The sequence below is a fragment of the Aptenodytes patagonicus genome, chromosome 2, assembly GCF_965638725.1.
Source record: "Aptenodytes patagonicus chromosome 2, bAptPat1.pri.cur, whole genome shotgun sequence".
Taxonomy (NCBI): Eukaryota; Metazoa; Chordata; class Aves; order Sphenisciformes; family Spheniscidae; genus Aptenodytes; species Aptenodytes patagonicus.
This window is the reverse complement of record NC_134950.1, coordinates 148,391,547-148,411,845: the sequence shown is the minus strand read 5'-3', so window position 1 is coordinate 148,411,845 and position 20,299 is coordinate 148,391,547. Positions and strand designations below refer to the sequence as shown.

The window sequence follows — 20,299 nt, the reverse complement described above, 5'->3', positions numbered from 1 at the left end:
TGCAGAAATTTTGCACTGCTTTTAAACCAGAGGTGGTCAGAGAGATTCCCCACACTGGAGAAATTCTTTATAGGAGATGAGTTTTAAAAATCATCTCAAATGTAAGAGTCAGCAAAAGAGTTTTTCAACAAATTGATAAATATGAACTGTAAAAAATAATCATGACCAGAAGCAGTTCATTTAAGAGTCATAAAGGAACTCAACTCTGATACACTTAAACCACTAAATATATGGGCTTTCAATGCGTTTGATGCAATTTGTGACTCAGGAAGTTCCTAAATCTACTGATTGTGAAAATCTGGGATGGGGCTGTCAAGAGATTTTCATTTTTGCTCTGTTCTTTTATGCTTTATGGGACTTCTCATATTTATCATAATGTTCCTCATTTCTACATCCTGTGTAGAAAATCACCCATCTACAGAGCAATGAAGAATGCACTCGTTAGAACTATGCAGTCCCAGAACTTTAAAAAGCTTTGGCCTTTCTGGAATAGGATCCAGATCAAGGTCCGTCCTGATTTTTTGATTCAAGCACATTTTGTTTTAATAGTTGATATAATAGAGAATTTACAATATCAACATTGGGCTGAAACGTGTTCATTGATCCAAATTATGTTTTTTCAGAACTTCAGTTTTTAAGACTTTTTAAGAATGCTTTATGCCATAATGGAAAAGATTTCAAAACCATAACATTTACTGATAGTGTACTGAGAGAAAAAAGGTGTTTTTTTGCACAAGAGTAATAAATAAAAACATCTCTGTTAAAACAGTATTCCTGCTGTGAGGTATTGTTTAAAAAAGGGAGAAAAAACAAAGTATGCTCCTTTAACATGTAGTTTTTTCATTACTTTTCATTTTTGTGTTGCAATAAGCCAGAAGATGTTTGGTTCACATCTACAAGAGTTTTGATAGGAGCATAATTTGCTTTCTGTCTGCTTTATTCTAAAATACTCTACTCTAAAGATTTAGTTCATATTACAAAACAACTGAAGAGCAGCTGCTATTTTCCATGCCGTAATTGTTCTCCCTAGTTGATATAAGCTGGTATTGTACATATGAAAACAATTAGTAGGGAAACTCCAACAGGCAAAGAATTCCTCAGTCCCATGTGATAGATTTCTGTATCTCTTAGCCAGCTGTGCAACTTGTATAAAATGTCTACTGACTGACACTGCAAAATTAGAATGAAAGGAAACCTCCTACCAGAAAAGTTTCAGGAAGTGTGTGTGTATGAATAATGTGGATTATTGTACATTGTCGTGGTTTAATTTCAGTCGGCAACTAAGCACCACGCAGCCGCTCGCTCACTCCCCCCCACCCGGTGGGATGGGGGAGAGAATTGGAAGAGCACAAGTTAGAAAAACTCGTGGGTTGAGATAAAAACAGTTTAATAATTGAAATAAAATGATAATAACAATATGATAATAATAATAATAATAATACACAAAACAAGTGATGCACAGTACAATTGCTCACCACCCGCCGACCGATGCCCAGCCAGTCCCCGAGCAGCGGCCCCCCCCGGCCAGCTTTCCCAGTTTATGTACTGAGCATGACGTCACATGGTATGGAATGTCCCTGTGGCCAGTTTGGCTGTGCCCCCTCCCAGCTTCTTGTGCACCTTCAGCCTTCTCAGTCGGTAGAACATGGGAAGCTGAAAAGTCCTTGGCTAGTGTAAGCATTACCTAGCAACAACTAAAACATCGGTGCGTTATCAACTTTGTTCTCATCCTAAATCCAAAACACTGTACCAGCTACTAGAAAGGAAATTAACTCTATCCCTGCCGAAACCAGGACATACATTTTCAAGTGTTAGGAAAATATTAATTTTGCCATGATATAAATTGGAAAGCTGAAGCACAGAGGAAACATGCACAAAAAGTCATTTTTATGCCCAGCCCTAAGAGAATTGTCCTGAACTTCTAGAAACATGTAATTCTTTCTCTGCTATGTTTTAAACATGGCTATTTCTAAGTTCCCAAAACTAACAAATTTGGAACAAATTCTGCAACTTTGAAGCTATTAAAGAAAAGGTAAGAAGACTTTTTTTTTTTTAAGGTGTGAAAGTTGCAGGTTAATTTCTGTAAAAAGGAATAAATAAATCAAACCTTTACATTTTTAAAAAGCTGTTTCCACATCATATGATTTATTAAGTCCAAGACTGGGTTCCAGCTATCAAGAGGACTAATTTATCTCTGCCTTGGTATTTTTATTACCATTTGAGATCTGATTATCCACTAGCCACTTTGCTGCTACTTTGTGCTTAAATTATATCTGCAAATTTTATTTACTCCACCTCTCACTAGCTTAAGGTAGTGTGCAAATACTGTTACTTCCATTTGGCAGAGGAACAAGAGGTCAGAGAAGTTACCTGCCTTACCAAAAATTAAGTAGCACAGAAGTGTCTAATTATGATAAAAAGTCAATTTGCAGAATATATTTTTTATTTGTTAGTGCTTTTCAGGTTTGGATATCTAATCTGAGATGTGCCTTGGAGGCTTCTTCAGGGAACCCAGATATCCACCTTCTGTAATCCCACTAAACCAGAGGCAAACTGCTTAAAATTTCTGATCCTCAAGTTCCTACTATCAAAAAACAGTTTGAAAAAATTTTGTCATTCTTTTATCTCCAAATGTGTTGTTAGTAAAACAGCAATAAAATATTTATAATCTTGAGTCAGCTAGATTCAGTAAATGAAACATTTCTACATACACTTCAAAAAAAACCTGAATACAAAATTCCTACCAAAAATATAAAATCCAAAAATAATAATGTTTCAACTCTTCCTAACTGCCTAATTTTTGGATTATTTTTCTAATTTTGCTCCTTTCTACTGCTAGTATTTTCTTTTCCCATTGACTTAATTTGAAACTGGATGTGATCGGTGGCCCATGGATATGGACCTAAAGGCCTTTGTACTTTGTTGAGATGAATTTGTGTGAGAGTTGCCATAGACTGTTGGCCAGCCTGACTCCATGAGTCAGATAGCAAAGTCATGGCCAAGAGTCAGAAGATGCGTACCTCACACCTCAGGGGCTGATAGGAGGGAAGTAGGCAGGTGGTAACAGTTGCTACCCAGGAAGCCCATTGCTGTGTTGCAGACCTCTGCTGTGCCAGGAATGCAGCTGGGTAATTTGATGGTATTAGTTTTAATAGCCCTAAAGACATCCAAAAGAGTCATTTGAGTTACCTACCAGCCCTTGTGTTACCACAGCCTGGCCACGTGATGTAGCCTAGCCATGGAAAGCCTTCGGCATTAGAGCTCCATTGCTCCATGCTCCATAGAGGGCATTGTGGGTCACTGGGTTAGGCTGTGGCATAACAAAATCTAAAAGCAGGCCAAGTATTAGAGTATCATAATAGAAGCATATTTACTTGTTTTTAAGTATTATTCTCAAAGAGGAAAGAATTTGTTTAAAGGTCATTCACCAGTAGATGATAACAGCTTCTGCTGTTCTTCTGTAGAGGTTTGTGACCTTGCAGGTTGCGTATCAGCCTCACACAGAATGGAAGTCCATAGCATCAAAGCTTAAAGTGCCTTTCTGCTAAGGCATTATCCATTCTTCCTCCCCATGTGCAATCCTGTGTGCTAAAGAAATTGTCAACAATGACAAATGACGTCTGGTAGGATCTGGTAATTCCTTGCTTTTCACTTCCTGAAGTAAGTTTCCTATTTTTTTCACCTACTAGAATAGCCACACTAAAATAAATTCTTTCTGGTACAATCTGCGGTCTGGAAAACATTATTTGTGGGTAACTGACTTTTTTGATTTTCTAAGGAGTAACCATTTTGAGTAATATTAGGTAATTTGGTTTGACTTCTAAAGAGACTACCCCCATCTATGCCATGAGTAATTTTGAAGAAAGAGGAATAGTTTTAAGCTTCTTGTTCTAATAATATTAAAAATGTTTCTGTCTACCTGAAGAACATAAAATTATTTCAAACTGCTTTGTTACCCCAAGATGACCAGGAAAAGCTAGTGTGTTCAGTTTTAAGGCTTTCCCTCCATTTTGTAACTACAGTCAAATACTATTCAAACCATAAGCTTATAGTGATGACAGACACTGCAGAATAAATGCAATGTGGGGATCTCTGAAGAGAGTCGAGGTTGGTAGCACATAAAAGTTCATATGCTTTAGGGTGATGGACTGTTTCCCAGTTGTTTCTTCTCTGCTGAAGTTTTCTTCCTTTGATTGTTAGTTGTCTTGTTTGGTTGATTGCTCCTACAAGCAAGCTTGAAAGCTCAACTATTATATTTCTTACTGTGCCTAGGAGTCAGATCTTAAATCTCATAAATCCTTTAGACTCCTCTCCTCTTTTGTGGTCTGTCTCTTCCTCTGCTTTTCTTTTTCTCACAGCTAAAGTATCCCTCAACATCTCCATAGCATCTTCTTGTCGAAGTGATGAGCCAATCTCAATTTGTCTGGATTTGTGATCAAAATCTGTGATGTCTTTAGAATTATTTCTGAACTAAATATCCATAAAATCACAAATGTGTGGCAGAATTCTGCTAAAGCCATAGTCCTGTCTTTTGCATGGCCAGAGGCTGGGAGACTAATAAACTCCAAATTTTTGCTTTTTTGCATTGCCATTCCCTTTTTGACATGCTCTGCCTGGCGTGGAAGGATTAAATCTTGGCTCTTACAGTAATACTTAAGAACATGACTTTGGTTATCAAATGTGTGTGATGAATTATTCTATTCATTACAGTAAAATAAACATACACTGAAATTGTGCTGTTTAACAAGTAAAGCATTTCAAGCTGGATTTTTAATTTAACCTTTTTTTAAACATGACAGTGCAAAAATTATGTGAGACCTCCAAAGCAAGAGCACCAAGTTTAATACATGATGGCAGTTTATGAGTTTACATTTGGGAAAATACATTCTTATGCTATGACATGCGAGACGGGCCTGTGAAGCCTGATGTCTAAATTGCATTTATGCAATTACACAAGCTTTTCTCATTTTTGTTGTTCTTGTCCTTGAGTATTAGGAAATAATCGGTTCTTCATCCATTAACTCATAATTGTAAAGAAATAGGAATATGACTGAATTTGCAATTTCTGCATGGAACATGAATCAACACTCGTAATGTCATTTGAAGGCTACAGTTAAGTGGAGTTTAATGGCATAAGGCAATTTTTTTGCCCAAGAGGAAAGTGTTTAATAAGGTCATGAGAGTTACATGAATCCCAGATGTGGCACAGTTTCATTACATTTGTCAGAGGAAGCAAACATGCAATTAGAATGTGATTACAGGTTATTTTAAAGGTTATGTTACTGGTTTTGAATTCACTGCATGGAGAACTTAGTATATAGAATAACAGTAGTGAGGAGATTAAGAGCAATATCTAATTCAAATATGTTTTTATTTAACCCAAGCTGATTTCACATCTTCCAGTGCTGAGCTACAATCCTTGTTTAGCTGAGTCTTACATATACAAAACCAAACATTTTCTGAACCCATGAAAATATTCTGTAAGAATGATTGGTAACCAGGGACACTTGCAAGTTTTAGGAAGTTCCAAATCTTTCACCTGAGCAATTTTGTTACATTATACGGGACTTCTTTGGGAATAATGGTGTGGAGAACTAAGTCCTTGTAGAGTGTGACAGCAGAAATCAAACATGAAGAGCATCTTTCCAGTGACAGATTTCTTGTTTTGTCACTCATCAGGGAAGTACGCCCTGCTAATAGCATCAACAAGCATCATTACAACTGTTTCCCTAGCCATCCAGAGTAATTTGTGAAAGCTTTTGTGAAAATGTCATTCAGTTAAATATTTATATAACTTGCATAGACTCCTTACAAAGTGAAACTTTTCTATAAGCATTTATAATTTTTAGGGGTTTTTAATTAGTTTTTACAGTAAGTCTTGTTAGAAGGTATCAGCAAATAAAACTACAAGAGGCTTCTCCTGTCGGTTGTTGAGTATAACTGCAAATCTATTGCCTGTCTTACAGAGAAGTGGAAATAAATGTTTATTATGAGAAATAACTAATTATGGCTGAGGTGATGTTTGTATACTACAGTTATAATTGTAATGTGAATATTGCTAGGCTCAATAAAAGCTTGTTTTCAATAGGCTCAAAAAAGCTTGTTATAGACTATGAACAGGCAAATGAAAAACAAATAACTTACAATGTGTTGCATTGTGTAGAATGCGTTGCATTAGCATACTAAATAATGAATATGAATAACTAGTTTCTCTATGCTTTGATTTAGGTCATATATCTGCCAACTTCCACAAAACTTAGCAAATTAAATACAATACATTCTGGTTAGTCTTGTGCAACAAAAATTGAACAATTCAGTTGGTATGTTTGGAATTAATTATAGCCTCTTGAAATCATGAAGTCTTACAGTAATGCCAATGGAAATCATCCTGTGTCATTTTGATTTGCTAGAAAACATCTTGGGTGTTGACTATATGCTCAATGATTTTTCCTAATTGACCATGAGACTTCTGCAGACAGCCTCATACAAAGGTGGTTTGCTGAAGCTCAACATAAGGAACCCAACTTTACCAATAGTATTAGAAAGGTGATCTCTGTAGGCTGTCTCAGGAATTAGTGGGAACAGAGACTCTTCTCCATATCTTTCCCAGGAAGATACTCAGACCCTGTCTTCTTTGATTATTAGTGGAGCCTAGGAGACTTGCTAACTTAGTTAGGGAATATCTTAGGTTGCTAAATACAGATCTCAGTGTACATCTTTTTAAGAAAAGGAAAGGAAAACTTGAAAGTTATGACTTGGGAACTGCTGATTCCCAGGCCAGCTCTCTTTCTGCTAATAATTACTTCTTCTTTTTTTTATATATATAGCTTTACTGTAAGAGTCTGCGCAGCCTTTGAAGGTCCAAGTATTTCAGATGAGATAGGTAAGAAATGTTTTATATTCCTATAATTTACTCTGGCCCACTCAATTTCAGATGTATTTTTTTCTTACACCTTGAAAGACGATAGGAGTAAGATCCTCCTAAGGCAAGAAAATACAGTTTAAAAGATATATATATATATGTAGATATATTTATTTCACAAAGCTTTTATTATTCACTTGAAGGATTTTTATTCAGTTTAAGCCATTTTCCAAATAAAACCAAGAATGTACCCTGTTGGAGAATGTTCTGTTTAGAAAAAAAAATAAAAAATTAAAAAAAAAAATTGAAGAGATGGAAATCTGTACACGTATGATCTGTAAATGAAATTAGAAAGTTTAAATTACAAGTATTCCATACTTCGGATCAAAAACTAGTGTGCTGCTAAACAGACAGGCACTTAAAGCATGGATTAGTTTTACTTGGAAGACTTTGTTAGAGTAATTAACTATAATATATAATGAATTTTTGTACTATTTTTTCTTTCTGTGTTAAATAAATAAATATTTGATTTACTTGTATCCTTTAGTGCTGAAAGGTGAATTGCAATTAGATTCATTGAAACAGAAAGGAGCTGTTAAGAGGACCCTCTTCTTTGATTACCATCAGTCACATCATTACTTCTCCATTGTGATAGAAAGACAGAAACAGCTCCATTGCCAGGACTTTCTTGTTTATCTCAGAGTAAGTTGTTTAAAATATTTTGGACTGTCATCACCATTTGAGTATCAGGCATTTAAAGATAAGAATAAAAAAAGGAGCCACTGGAAAAGGAAGAACAATTTCCATTGTTCTTATATCCCAAAATTACAGAAATGTGAGATTAGAAAGGCCTCATCTGGGTGTCCAGAACATTCTTCTACCTGGGCAAAATTTCCTATGTAAATCTTTGGCTCATCTTTTGCCAATGTAACTATAAAAAAAAAGACTTGCTTTGAAGAGCATATGTTCCTCTGTGTACAAATACATTCATTTTGCGCTCTTCTGGAAATTCTGATTAAATACTGCATCTCCTGATACAAAAATGAAAGATTGCTCTCCCTATAGTATTCACAGTGGGATAATCAACTAAACATGTTAAAGGTCATGCCAATTCCATTTCAACAGGTATTTTAAAGGAGTGTCAGCAGCACTATTGGCCTAAAATTCATATATTTTAAAAAATATTTTTAGGATATTTTAAAATGTTTTTAGAAAAATTAAAACTGTGTTCTGAAGGAGAAAGGGTCATTGGTTACTCACTTGCAGCTGGAATTACCACATGCAATTGAAGCAGATTCCAGGGCTGGTCCTAGAAATGCAGTGGGAGGTGAAATGGAGGAATCTCAAGCAGTATGTAAGGAAGTATCTAGGCAATAAAGGTGGTGGAGTTTTACCATTGCTGATCCATATAAATTCTTGGTTATGGAACAAACCAACAGTATTACCTCCACAAATCCACACATGCCCTCCCTCCATTCCGAAAGGAAGGAGGGCAGTAGCTGATAGGAGTTGGTTCTGTGTGTCTCTTTTTAAACAGCTTCATTTTAGGCTAATGCTTTGAAAAAATTCTGAGTCTACTCAGCTCAGCCAGCTTCTTCCAGATGTGGGGCTGTGGAGGCAATGTGTTCTGGGCATTCCAGTTACTGGTGAGTCACTTTGCTTTCCTAATGACATTACATACAGCCAGAATTTGGCCAGCAGCTGTCAAAGAACCGTATCTTTACCTTCAGTAAAGACTGAAGTCTGAATCTGTTGCCATATCATACTAATCTGAAATAATTATATTAAACCATTGGTTTTTATTATGTGATTGTCACTCACAGGATGAAACAGAATTTAGAGATAAATTATCTCCCATCAATATAAACTTGAATTATAGTTTGGATGAATCCAATTTTGAAGATAGCTTGACTGTGAAGCCCATACTAAACTATTACCAGAAAAGCTCAGTAACAGAACAGGTATGAATTTTGCATGCCACATTTTCTGTATATAAACGTGAAAGCATTTACAAATACTATGTGTGTCGTCTTCCTTAAAACAGAATATCATGCCCAGAAATTACACAACAAGGATTTAATTAATTCAAAATGTAAATTGAATATAAATATAGAACCAGGCAGGCCTTTAAAGCATTTCCAAAACTTTGTTGTGTTCATAGTTTTGATTGCATTCTAGAATATGTAAGCCAAGTTAGTGTGGGAAAGGGCCTGAAAGATGATATTGTTCTGCTAAGGACGTAGTTGACAGTCTAAATAATCTCCAACTACTCATGTGGAAAGGAACTTATAGAAAGGAGAAGGATTAATTCACGAGCGCAGTGCTAGTGATATTTAGGACATTTAGGTTAGTGATATTTAATGAAGTGATTTGGACTTTAAAGCATGTACTAACTGTATTATAATTTTTTTATTTTGCAACAATACAGGCTTACATTCTGGTTGACTGTGGGGAGGACAACTTGTGCATTCCTGACTTGCAGCTTTCTGCTATGCCGTAAGTTAAATAAAATAAATGATGCTGTATATAACAAATTCCAGACACTTCTAACTGCTTTAACAGAATTAAATATGTAGAACACAGTTCTGTTGTTTGCTGTATCTACTCATTCTTACCTGATTTCCAGATCTTAATTTGCGCATCCATTTCATCTAGAAAACTGAGCAATGGAGAAATATACAGTTAAAAAATGTATCATTGTCAGACACATTCATGGTGTTTAATGGTTATAGAAAATATAGTTTGCAAGTGTTTGTTAGGAGTGATTCTAGTTCTCTGAATGCCAAGAGATAATACAAATCGTTGTTCAAAGGAGATTTTAAATTTGTTTATCTCAATGTGCCAGTGACTTTGAACTTGGGACACAATTCTCCTGAACTCAGTATACAGTGAAGTAAATGAATCTCAGAATAAAAAAATTCAAAACATGGCAACAATTCCTCCTATGGAGGGAGAAATATGCCAAGCAGGGCAAGTGGGGAACCTCTGACAGTTATCTGACTCTGTGCTATCAAAATCAGTACAATTCTGTGAAAAGAAAGGGCACAGTGCCGTTGCAGGTCTCAGGAGATATTCTGTCTTTGTTCATTTTACAACGGGCGTGAGGGGAAAACTGGAATCCTACCACCTTTGTGCCCTCACGAAAACAATGCTGATGGGATCCCTGTAGCAAGTAATTCCTCTACTAGATACTTCTTTCTGATTAGAAAGTAGTCAGGCTCTGAAATTTTATATAAATAACAGTCAAGTTCTGTGGTAGTCCACTTTGTCCATGGTGGTGTTTTCTCTTGATCTCTTTCCTACCCAGGTGCTGGCATACTTTTCCATGGGGTCATTTTTTATGAAAAAGTTTTATTCTCTGTTCATGGATGTGTTCATAGAACAGATGCTATGAGAGCAAAAAGTCCTTCTGCTTTATTCATACGTAAATTGTAGTTGTGCATGTTTTAACTCCTGACAAGTAGTATGTTCTATACAGAGATAAAGATCAGCTAATAATTGGAGAAGAAAACTGTGTCATGCTCATAATAAATCCAAGGAATGATGGAGAAGGAGCCTATGAAGCTGAGCTACATATAAAGATTCCACCTGAAGCAGATTACACTGGGGTTGAACGCAACAACAAGGTAAATGAAAATCAAAATGTTAGCAATAATAAAGCAGAAGAACTGAGAGCAAGGTTAACCTACATAGGCTATACCAGCTGAAAGCAGCAAGTAGAGAGGTGCCTCTTAGGCAGGGAGATTCCATTGACCATCAGCTATCCTTGCTCACACAGTCCAGGCTAAAGATTAGCTGTGTCAGCAGAAGATGGGAAGGTCAGGACCATTCTGTTCAGGGTCAGTTCAGGTCCAGCACCTTGCTATTAACTTAGTTATAATACCGCACAAATACTGTCACATTTCTCCTAGGGCTAGAGATGTTCACATCATTCAGATTTTGAACCAGTAAACCCTACCAGTAGCAGGGAGTGATAGTGCAGAATCCCCTGAGTGCTTCCAACTTTGGATCCCGTGGTACCAGCTCTCAGTCAGAGCTAATGAGCCCTGCTGAACCCCAGACACTTGGACACCTCTGTCTCATGCTCCCAGCACACCAGTGTTTTACCATTATTAAGGGTATCCCACTCTCTGATATCCTGAATAGTTGGACATTAACTGCAGTATAAACTTGACAAAGTTGATTTCCTTTGTAGTCAATTATTTTATCTTATGGATAGGCCAAAAATGCAGTCATAATGTAAAATGTGCCAGTGTTCACAGAAGGACTGATGTTGACTGAAGTCCTGCTGAGCTGTGCTGAACATACAGTGTTTCCTTTTTGGGTCTGTTTGTTTTTTAAGAGCAAAGATGAAACACTATCCTGCAAACAAGCAGAGTGTTCATGTATTCTCTGTTGGACAGCGAGTCTGAATCGCCTCATCTGCACATAAATCTCCCAAGCTGTTGCAACATGAGCTTGCTTTTTGCTGTCAGTGCCTGGAATGTTCAGAAGGGCCTCAAGGGTGAGAGTGGGAGAAAGCAAGTTAATTTCCTTTCTAAAGGCAAATGTTTTTAAGGAAGTTGAAAGTAACTTACAAAGTATTTCCTTATTCTCATTCTGTCAGTGTCTTTATTAATGGACTTTTAACCCAGTTTGAAAAAAATGACAAGAATTAATGATGTCACCGAAGATAAGAATACGGAAATTCTCTGCAACCTCACTCCTCAGAAGCATATCGTTGTACACAAAACAAATAAGTAAAGACACCAGCCTCTTTCTATTATTTCTTTTGTTCTCTTAGCATAGTCTCTGTTTTTTTGGACTGCGATCTACAAAACTTAAGTTCTCTTTAATATACTACACCTGGTTATGTTTTTCCTTTGTTGCTGTTGAGGAATCTTTGGCTGTTCTTTTGGCCATTAACAAGAATGTCAGGGGAGGCACTTATTCCAAAACCCACAGCATATATTAGCACGTATCTATCATTTGGACTGGACAGAAATCACTCAGGGCTTTTCATTATTTTAGGAAAAATTGAATTTTGTAGTGCCAGCAGGGTAGACTCTTGGGAAAAGGAAGGAAAAAAGAGGTGGGAGATTCTGGTGCTTTGAAAGAATAAGGAGAAGCTAGAATGGGTTGAGAAAGAGTGTTAATGTTCTTTTTCTTTTGAAAATAAATTTTTAAAAGCCCAGGAAACGTAATGCAACTTTTTCATTTTCTTCAGATTTTGTGGAAGATGATAAAATACATTTTTGACAAGTCCAATTCTGAATCCTTCTGGATTTATAGAAAAATTGCCTTCATTTTGCCCGCACTTACTTAGTTCACTACAACACAATTTATTTCATATTCTCTTACTTTCCATACTTATTCCATTCAAAGAGATGTCATTATGTTCTTTCTGAGAAGGATCAAAACATTAGTCCTACTATCTACATCATTCTTAGTGTCTTCCCTTCCACATTGCAGGTACAGTTTTCAAAAAGATTACATATGGTACTGAAAGCAAGTTTATTCTTTCTATTGTTTTTATACTGTAAATGTATATCTTTTAAAACTATGGTCTTCATGATATTATGGTTCCATTAAATAAACTTAAAAAATCACTTCTAAGTGCATTTGGAAAAGAAACTGATATTGTAATTTTCTTCAAAAAGACAAAGCTAAAACTTGCTGGCATTTAACTGCTGGTGGAGGTTGGCTCTTGTATGTATTCAGTTGCTTTTCTGTACTGCCATATGTCACCAAAAACTGCTGTGAACACGACAAAGAAGAATATAAAATCTTTGTAATTTAAAAAGAAAAGTTAGAATGGAAAAACATGTTTTTAAACTCAGACATTCTTTTATATACTTCCTGTTCTGTTTTCTCATTTAATTCATTCTGTCCAATGTACAAATTAAGTAATTTGACCACTCAGAACAAGAATTAGGAGGTTTTTTCAGATTTTTTCCCCAGAGTGATCAGAATCCTAGGTATCAGAGGTTCATGTGTTACCAGGATGACCAAATTTTTAGGGGTCATAGTATAAATGAGCATAAATTAAAGAGGGACTCAATTAATTCAACCTATAGGGCTTTAAAAAAATACGGCAATTTGAACCACTTGACAGGAGCACAGAAGAAATTATCACACTGGTATGCAGTAAACACTGAAGTATATGGAAAAAAGGTCTCGGTCTGTGGGTACTTTGAGGCATGGACCATAGATGAAAATTAACGTTTGGCTGTCAGTTGCAGTGGAGTCAGGATTTCACTTCTTATTTTTGTGTTTGGGCTGCGCCCTGCCAATGAGGCATCTGTGACTGCTCCTGAAATGTCCTTAATTTAATACAGAGTATTTTCAGCAGACAGGTGGATTTGTGGTAAAGCCTGTTGCAGTCATGCTCTTAAAGCTCTGCATCTGAGGATTTCACTGACCCTTCGATGTTATCAGTGTTTACAGTCCTCTGTGTAGCTGTTTTTCTCCAAACTGCAGAATTCCTTGTATTAAGGCAGAGATAATATTCACCTCAGAGCCAGCAAAACACGTAGACTGAGAGCAGAATAAATGAAATGTAATGAGCTGAATAAATCACTTGATACATTTCTGATGGAACTGAAAACTCTTTAGAATCAAATCATTCTACTATGCTGCCATCATTTCAAAGTAACTATACTCATAGAGGATATTAGGCTACTTTATTATGGGGCTACTCTGGATTTAGTCTATCTAATAGAGAAACAAATTTATCCCTTAAGTGCTTCCTGTCCAACCTGACTTTTTTGGAACAATTTGTTGGGTTATTCTATATCATTTGAATTACACTCGGAAAGTGTTAAAGTCAACACTTAACTGAAAATTCACTTGCCTTCTACCTCTTCTCTTCAGCTTTATGGAATACAATGTTTGACCTGCCTCAGTTGTCATTATCTTGTTATCTCAGGCCTGATTCTGTAGCATATTGTACATAGACAGTGTAACCATATCAAGAGTAGCATTTTGCAGAGATGTACATGATCATATGCAAGTGAAGAGCCAAGTGAATGTGTGTGATCTTAAAGTCTGAGGTCAAGGATATGATTTTGAAGTTTCATTGACTCTTGCACATACTGATACTTCCTTCAGTCAAAAGCTGATTATTGAAATATAATGACTTAAAATTAAATCAAATGTGTTATTCATTTGTTGTGTTGTGGAAACATTTAGAAGCTCCAGAGACCAGGTAAATGAGTAAATTACCACAGCTTTACAAGTTACTGGAAACCTGTTGGCTTGTAATAACTATGCATATGCAGTAGGTGTGGAGTTACTGGAATTAACTTCAATGAGAAAAGTATAACCTCGTTATATTATCTCACATTTCCATGGGCAGCAGTAGATCCAGAGACAGTATGTACTTGCTGTATGGTACATTCTTACACTGCAATAGCATGCCTGTGTGTTTGAACCCCAAGCCATTGCCTGAATACTGTGCACTAATCCTTTGCCCAGTGAAAGAGTTCCCCATATTGAACAGCTCAATCCTGCCTTAGTAGCAATGGCTGGAACCAAAATTCACATGGAATAATTAGTAAATCAGGCAAATACAAAGCCCTAATAGGTATTTGTTCCACACCAAAAACATTACGTGTTTTGGCATAACTGTCTCTGCTCAGGCTGGGAACTGCAGAATTATTGCAGATCACAACCAGATTTATGCTGCAATGGATAAGCTCCGAGCCATTATCCTCATGCCTTTCTGAACTAAAGCGTGACACTCTCTTAAAATAGGAAAAAGACCTGAAACCTTCTTGTCTTGCCTGAAAATTCTTAGAATAAGGACATGGTGACTGGCTAGATGAGATGTGATTTGAGCCTTGTGAGGACAAACTCTAGTTCTTCATACATCAGCTAGATGAGAAGCTAGATTCTGGCACCTGGTACCTAATCCATCCACTTTTCCTCAGAAAATAAGATTGTAAGGTGTTGATCAAGGAAAGAGAGGAGGTGTTTTACTCTGCAGCCTGTTGTGCTTAACTATTCTGGCATCAATTAGTAATTCATCACTAAGATCACCAGAAAGAGTTTCAAGTTTGTGGGCTGCCTGGATTACTTAAAGCATCCAATCATTTTCTAGTTAAAATGCACCCTGGGAGCACACGTGTTAATTGCTGGGGTTTTGCTTCTGCTCAAGACTGCCAAAAAGACCATGTGTTGCTATAAAAATATAAATTGCTACCAGTGGCAGGTAGAAGGGTTCTGTGGCAAAACCTTCCATCTGGCTGAGTTACATATGAACTCAATGATACTGACAATACTGGGTGTATAAGTCTCTGCTCTTGCTTGCTTCCCACCTGGTTTTAATTTTCCTGTTATGTACTTAACCACCTCAAAAAGGTGATTGGTGAAAAAACAAAGGCAATAAATCTCAGTATTGAAGAAATTCTACCACAGCTGACCCTTTGTCACATCTTTAGGCTCCACAAATTAGCTTTTGTGATGCTGGTCATATAAATTCTGTGCCGTTAATCATTTTCAGTCTAAGACCACAGCCTCCAAATCGTAGAAAACCCACCAAAACTCCTATTTGCTCAGCCTTTGAGGGACAAAAAATTGCATGATAAGGGCTGATTTACTCTGCACTGGTGTGTGTGATACAGCATTAATAAAGAAACTGCAAAATATCAAATATAGATGAATATTTATTTTCTAACATTTAGACCTCAATTTCACCCCCCCAAAAACAAAATCAAAACTATAAACCCACACATCAAGCTAAAATGAACAGTTTTCCAGACAAGTCTGGTTTCAGCTGTGTTAACACCCTCTCTTCTCCCATGTGTTGCTTCCCACCTCTAATTAACCAGCTGGAAAGAGTGTAAAAATCCCCCACTCCCAACCCTACAATGGCTTGGAAAGGCTACTAGTGCACTGGACATGCTGTGTAAAAAACTTTGTTTCCTCCTAGCAAATTGTAAAAGTGTCAGTATAGTGAGGTGTGTACTGAGGGCATGCTTCGCATGGGCTCCTTTTAGGACATGCCCTATCTTTTCTTTTGATCTCGGGAAATGATAAGGTCAGTGTGTCCATGCTGGCTTTTACAGATAGGAATGAATTGGTAGTTGGTGGTCTGGAGATTTCCCAGGTCTTTTTTATATAAAGAGCATGACCTTGCACGTATTGCTTAATCTGTGAGAATCACAAATGAGAGGAAAGGTAGTGGGAGAGCCTTACAGCAACAACTAGCTGCATCCTGCTTTTACAAAGCTGATTTACTTCTGCGCGTATATGGAAGTATTTTCTTTTATTGAATATGCCAGAGAGGAAAACAGAAAAAAAAACCAAGCATTTTGTTGCTTTGTCTTACTCTGTATCTCCTAACTTCCACTATTCTGTAGCTGTTCCTCCTTTTATACAGTCTTTTGTTTACAGATGATAACAACTAGTGATAAAGACTAAAGGGTTAAAAAAAAAAACAAACAACATAGGATACATTTTACATTAAGAGCTTTAGAGGGAAATTGTATGAGTGTATCCTCAAAGTTGTCAAACAAAACTGCCTGAGAAATGCTAGGTACAAACTGGACTTTGAATAGTTGCTGGACAAACAGTTAAATTTTACTTATTGCTATAAACAACGAAAACCTTAATATCTGATAATGTGAAAAGCTATCTCCTTTGTTGCTAAATTATAAACACAGGTAACAGTTTATGTTTTTACAGAAGTATTTAATGTTCTAAGTACTTTACCATAGGTTGGAAAATAAACTTCTAGATTCGGTCTGTAATAAAGTTCTGCCAATGCCAGAATTTCACTACAGAGACTTCTAGTGACGGATAATACAACCATTGCAATTAGCGTGAGGCCTATTCTCACTCAGTTTTGCCTACTCTTTTTTTCTCTGTTGAGTCATTATAGCTATAGGAATGATTCACAACAACAAAGCAGTATGTTAAAACTAGAAACAGAGTAATGTCATCATGGCTCTTAAGGTACTGGGAAACTTTCGTGTTTGTTTTTCCCTGGCATCAGTTTCCCCCCATTGTCTGACAATAACCAATTAAATGTTTTGCTAAGTGCACTGAGCAGGTGTGTGAAATCAAAAGAAATGTCACAGTCAAAAAGGCATCACTTTCCCAACTGGATACATTTCACTGTGATCTCTGACCTCCATATTGGTGTCCTTTTGTTACAGGCACTGCGTTTATTGAGCTGTGATTACAAGATGGAAAATGAAACTAGAATGGTGGTCTGTGATCTTGGGAACCCCATGGTGGCTGGCGCAAACGTAAGGGAAAACCAGATGCGTTTACTGATTTTTATCTAATTGAATTTAAAGGGGAGCAAATGGAAAACTATTCAATTAGCAGAATGTGTTCCAATAAGCAGCACCTAAACCAAATTATTTACTTGGACAGGAAATTGTTGGTGTAGTAAGAGGCAGAACTGTGCTTCTGAAAAACTAACAATTTGTTGTTCTAAAAGATTAATGACACTAGAGCCTGTGTTTTATTTCATTTACTCTAGATAAAATGAGAGTGACTCAATTTATGTAACAGAAGTTGCACTAGTATAATGAGAATCCCAATCCATGATGTGATCTGTTTATTTCTCCCTTTTAGTATTCTTTCTGCTTAGGATATGTATAGTAAATGACAGCTTCTTTAGCCTGGTTCTCATCTTGAGTGCGTAAGTGTTGTCTTATCAGTTTATATCATGATTTATATCCATGAAAATGTGGTTGGAGTCAAGTTTTCCTTCAAGTTATTGATGTAATTCTAAACATTTTCCAAAGACAGCTATTCATAAATCATAGTACACATTAGATAGAACATTGGTAGCATTGTTTTTAGACAAAAGTGGAACTGAATAATGACTGATCATGGACAGCAGATAACGATTAAGCATAGGTTTGGAGATAAAAAAAGTGCTACCCATTCCACAATTGTCATCACTTGTCCCTATTTCATGACAAAACAGTTCAGGGCGATCCCAGAAGTGTTGAACTCAGGAATGTTCAGCCATGGATGCCCTTGCAGAGGAATTCTAGTGCTGCTCATAAATTCATAAATGCTATGAATATTTAACTAAAAACAACTAATCCATGCTTTTATACCTAGATAAAAAGCTGTCCTAATAAAAATGAAGCAGTCAACAGCATGAGGAATAAACAACAGCTTTTAATTGAAAACTACCACTGTTTGCATTTCATATTGGGCCTGGGGCTTTGCAAAGAAACCAAAGCAGATCTCCTTAGTATTTTCAAAATCCCTGCTAAGTTAAGGTTTAGTGTTATGGAAGATCAATATTTCACTCTTCAGACTCTATGGAGGGATGTTTTCCTGGCCTGTTATGATCTTGAAGCAGTTCCTGTTGGACCCTCGAGAAAAGAACCAAATGGGTCATATGATAGGAGACTGGGACTAGAATAAGCTTGTTTGGATCATAGGATTAGCTTCAGATCAGTCACAGAGCTTTTGAAAGTGAGTGTGAGACCAGGTGTCTCATAGTTAACTGCCTTCATGGTCACAAGTAGTCCCAGGTGGACTCTTTGGGATTACAAGAAGCTGGAAACCATTGAAAAATGAACTCCAGGTGATAGATCCACTGGGAGCAGGAACCTGCCTGGTGAGGATCCTTCTCTGTAGAACTACTATGAACTAGAAGTCTGAAGGGGGTACTAGAAACATTTTCTGGGAAGGACATTGCACTAAGAATGCAGACTGGATAGACATTGGAGTCAACGAGTATAGAAAAGACAGTTAAACAGTTTTATAGTTTTTGTTTTATTCTACTAAATGAAACTTAAGAGTAATTGAAAACATTTCTGAGGAACGGAGTTTTCACAGTGAGATGATGGGAGGCAATGATGGGCCAAAGCACTAGATAAATCCCAAGTCAAGGCAGATAATTTCCTGTACCAGAAAACCAGCAAAATTATATATCTGCTTAGTGGTTTTCTGGTTAGTCTCATGGCAGAAGCAAATTCTCAAGATACAGACAAAAGTGGACAAGAATCTTGTGATTGTCTGCGGTGCAGTGGGGGGGAAGGAGAGCATGAAAACCCATGGGTTTGGAAGAGAAAAGGAAGACTAAACACAAGAGACACTAACATTGTATATCAAGCTAGGAGCAAATCTTTGTGGTTTGCATACTGTCATAAACATAAGCAATGGAAAGGTCTGAGCATGGAGGTATTAGAGTACAGCCCCTCACACTCCTCCCTTTGAATCCAAAGCCCTGTTTCCACATTGTCCTTGACCCAAAATGCTAGCAGTGTCAAGACTTGAGGAATGCTATTTGGTGGCCACTAAAGCAGTACTACTCTCACCTGTCTCCTTACGAATTCTCACAGCACAACTAATCCTGTTTTTCTTCAGAATCAGCTCTAGGGCTACCATAAATGCACTGTTACCAAATATTCCTAAGCAGAATACTTCATAAAGAAAGACTTAGAAGTAGCAGAATAAAACAGCAGGGCTCATAACATGTTTAAGGGTATTCTGGCTTATAACAAAAGAATCCCACCCTTGAAAAGTAAGGCATATGAAGATAGAGCATTACAAAGCCAGATGGCAAAAGCGTTTGATTATAGCGAGTGAAAGCTTAAAGCCTAACTTTATCTTTGAAACCAGCCCTCCTGGAAGCTTAGTAAAGGTGAAAGGACTTGAGCTTTTTCAGTCCAAACATATTTATGATGGCAAATGTACTTCCAACAGCGAAATACCAGCCCTTTGTACAAATTGTATAAATCACGAAAGGCTGCTCTGATCCATTTCCAATTTTGCAAAACAATTCTGCTCTGGCAAGAGATCAGTTATTCTCAAAATATTCGGTCAGAAAGGGACTCTTTGTGGAAGTTGTGAGGGAGTGGGAAGGGAGGGTTAGGTCAAAATCAAACATTCCTAAAACTTTTAACTATTGAGTCATTGTAATGACTTTTCAGCACCCTGAAATCCTACAATTCTTGAACTCTTTAAGATCAGCTTCTGAGTATGAGGGTTATGTCAGGATTTTGTGATGTAACCCACGGGATGTTACTTCAGTGGGCTACAGAGTTGTCTGACACTTCATATCTTCAAAATGCATTATTGTCATCAAAATTGGTATAGCTCCGACTTTTTGAAAATCTGTGTCCTTAAAATCGTTTACTGGCCACAAAAATTACTTAACCTTTTCAGTAATATCTTTGCAGTTAAAAAAAGATAAAAAGATAAAAAAGAAGATAAAAAGAAATGGGAAGGAAAATCACACCACCATATGGCCCAGAATGCAAACTAAATGTCTGTGATACCATCTCACTGGCAAAGAGTGCTCAAAGTTCTTATTTATGACGCTGAAATGGATCAGACTGACGAGCTTCCTAATGCCTGTTCAGCAGCCTTAGCAAGTGAGATGTAGGTTTTATTATAAATTCTGGTAGAACAATTTGGAAGTTAATAGAAATGAATAGAAGTAAGTTTAGAAGACTGGGAGGCTTGGAAGGTCTTGCC

The 20,299-nt window shown here is 36.9% G+C and overlaps 1 protein-coding gene across 1 annotated transcript in view; it reads left to right on the top strand.

Moving 5' to 3' along the window:
- ITGA8 (integrin subunit alpha 8) overlaps positions 1–20,299 on the top strand; it is a 120,567-nt gene that overhangs the window by 50,058 nt on the left and 50,210 nt on the right. The window contains exons 16-21 of the mRNA XM_076331614.1: positions 6,828–6,883; positions 7,410–7,564; positions 8,686–8,823; positions 9,291–9,358; positions 10,341–10,488; positions 17,002–17,094. Of these exons, the coding sequence (XP_076187729.1) occupies positions 6,828–6,883; positions 7,410–7,564; positions 8,686–8,823; positions 9,291–9,358; positions 10,341–10,488; positions 17,002–17,094 (658 nt within the window). The remainder of the gene's footprint in view (positions 1–6,827; positions 6,884–7,409; positions 7,565–8,685; positions 8,824–9,290; positions 9,359–10,340; positions 10,489–17,001; positions 17,095–20,299) is intronic.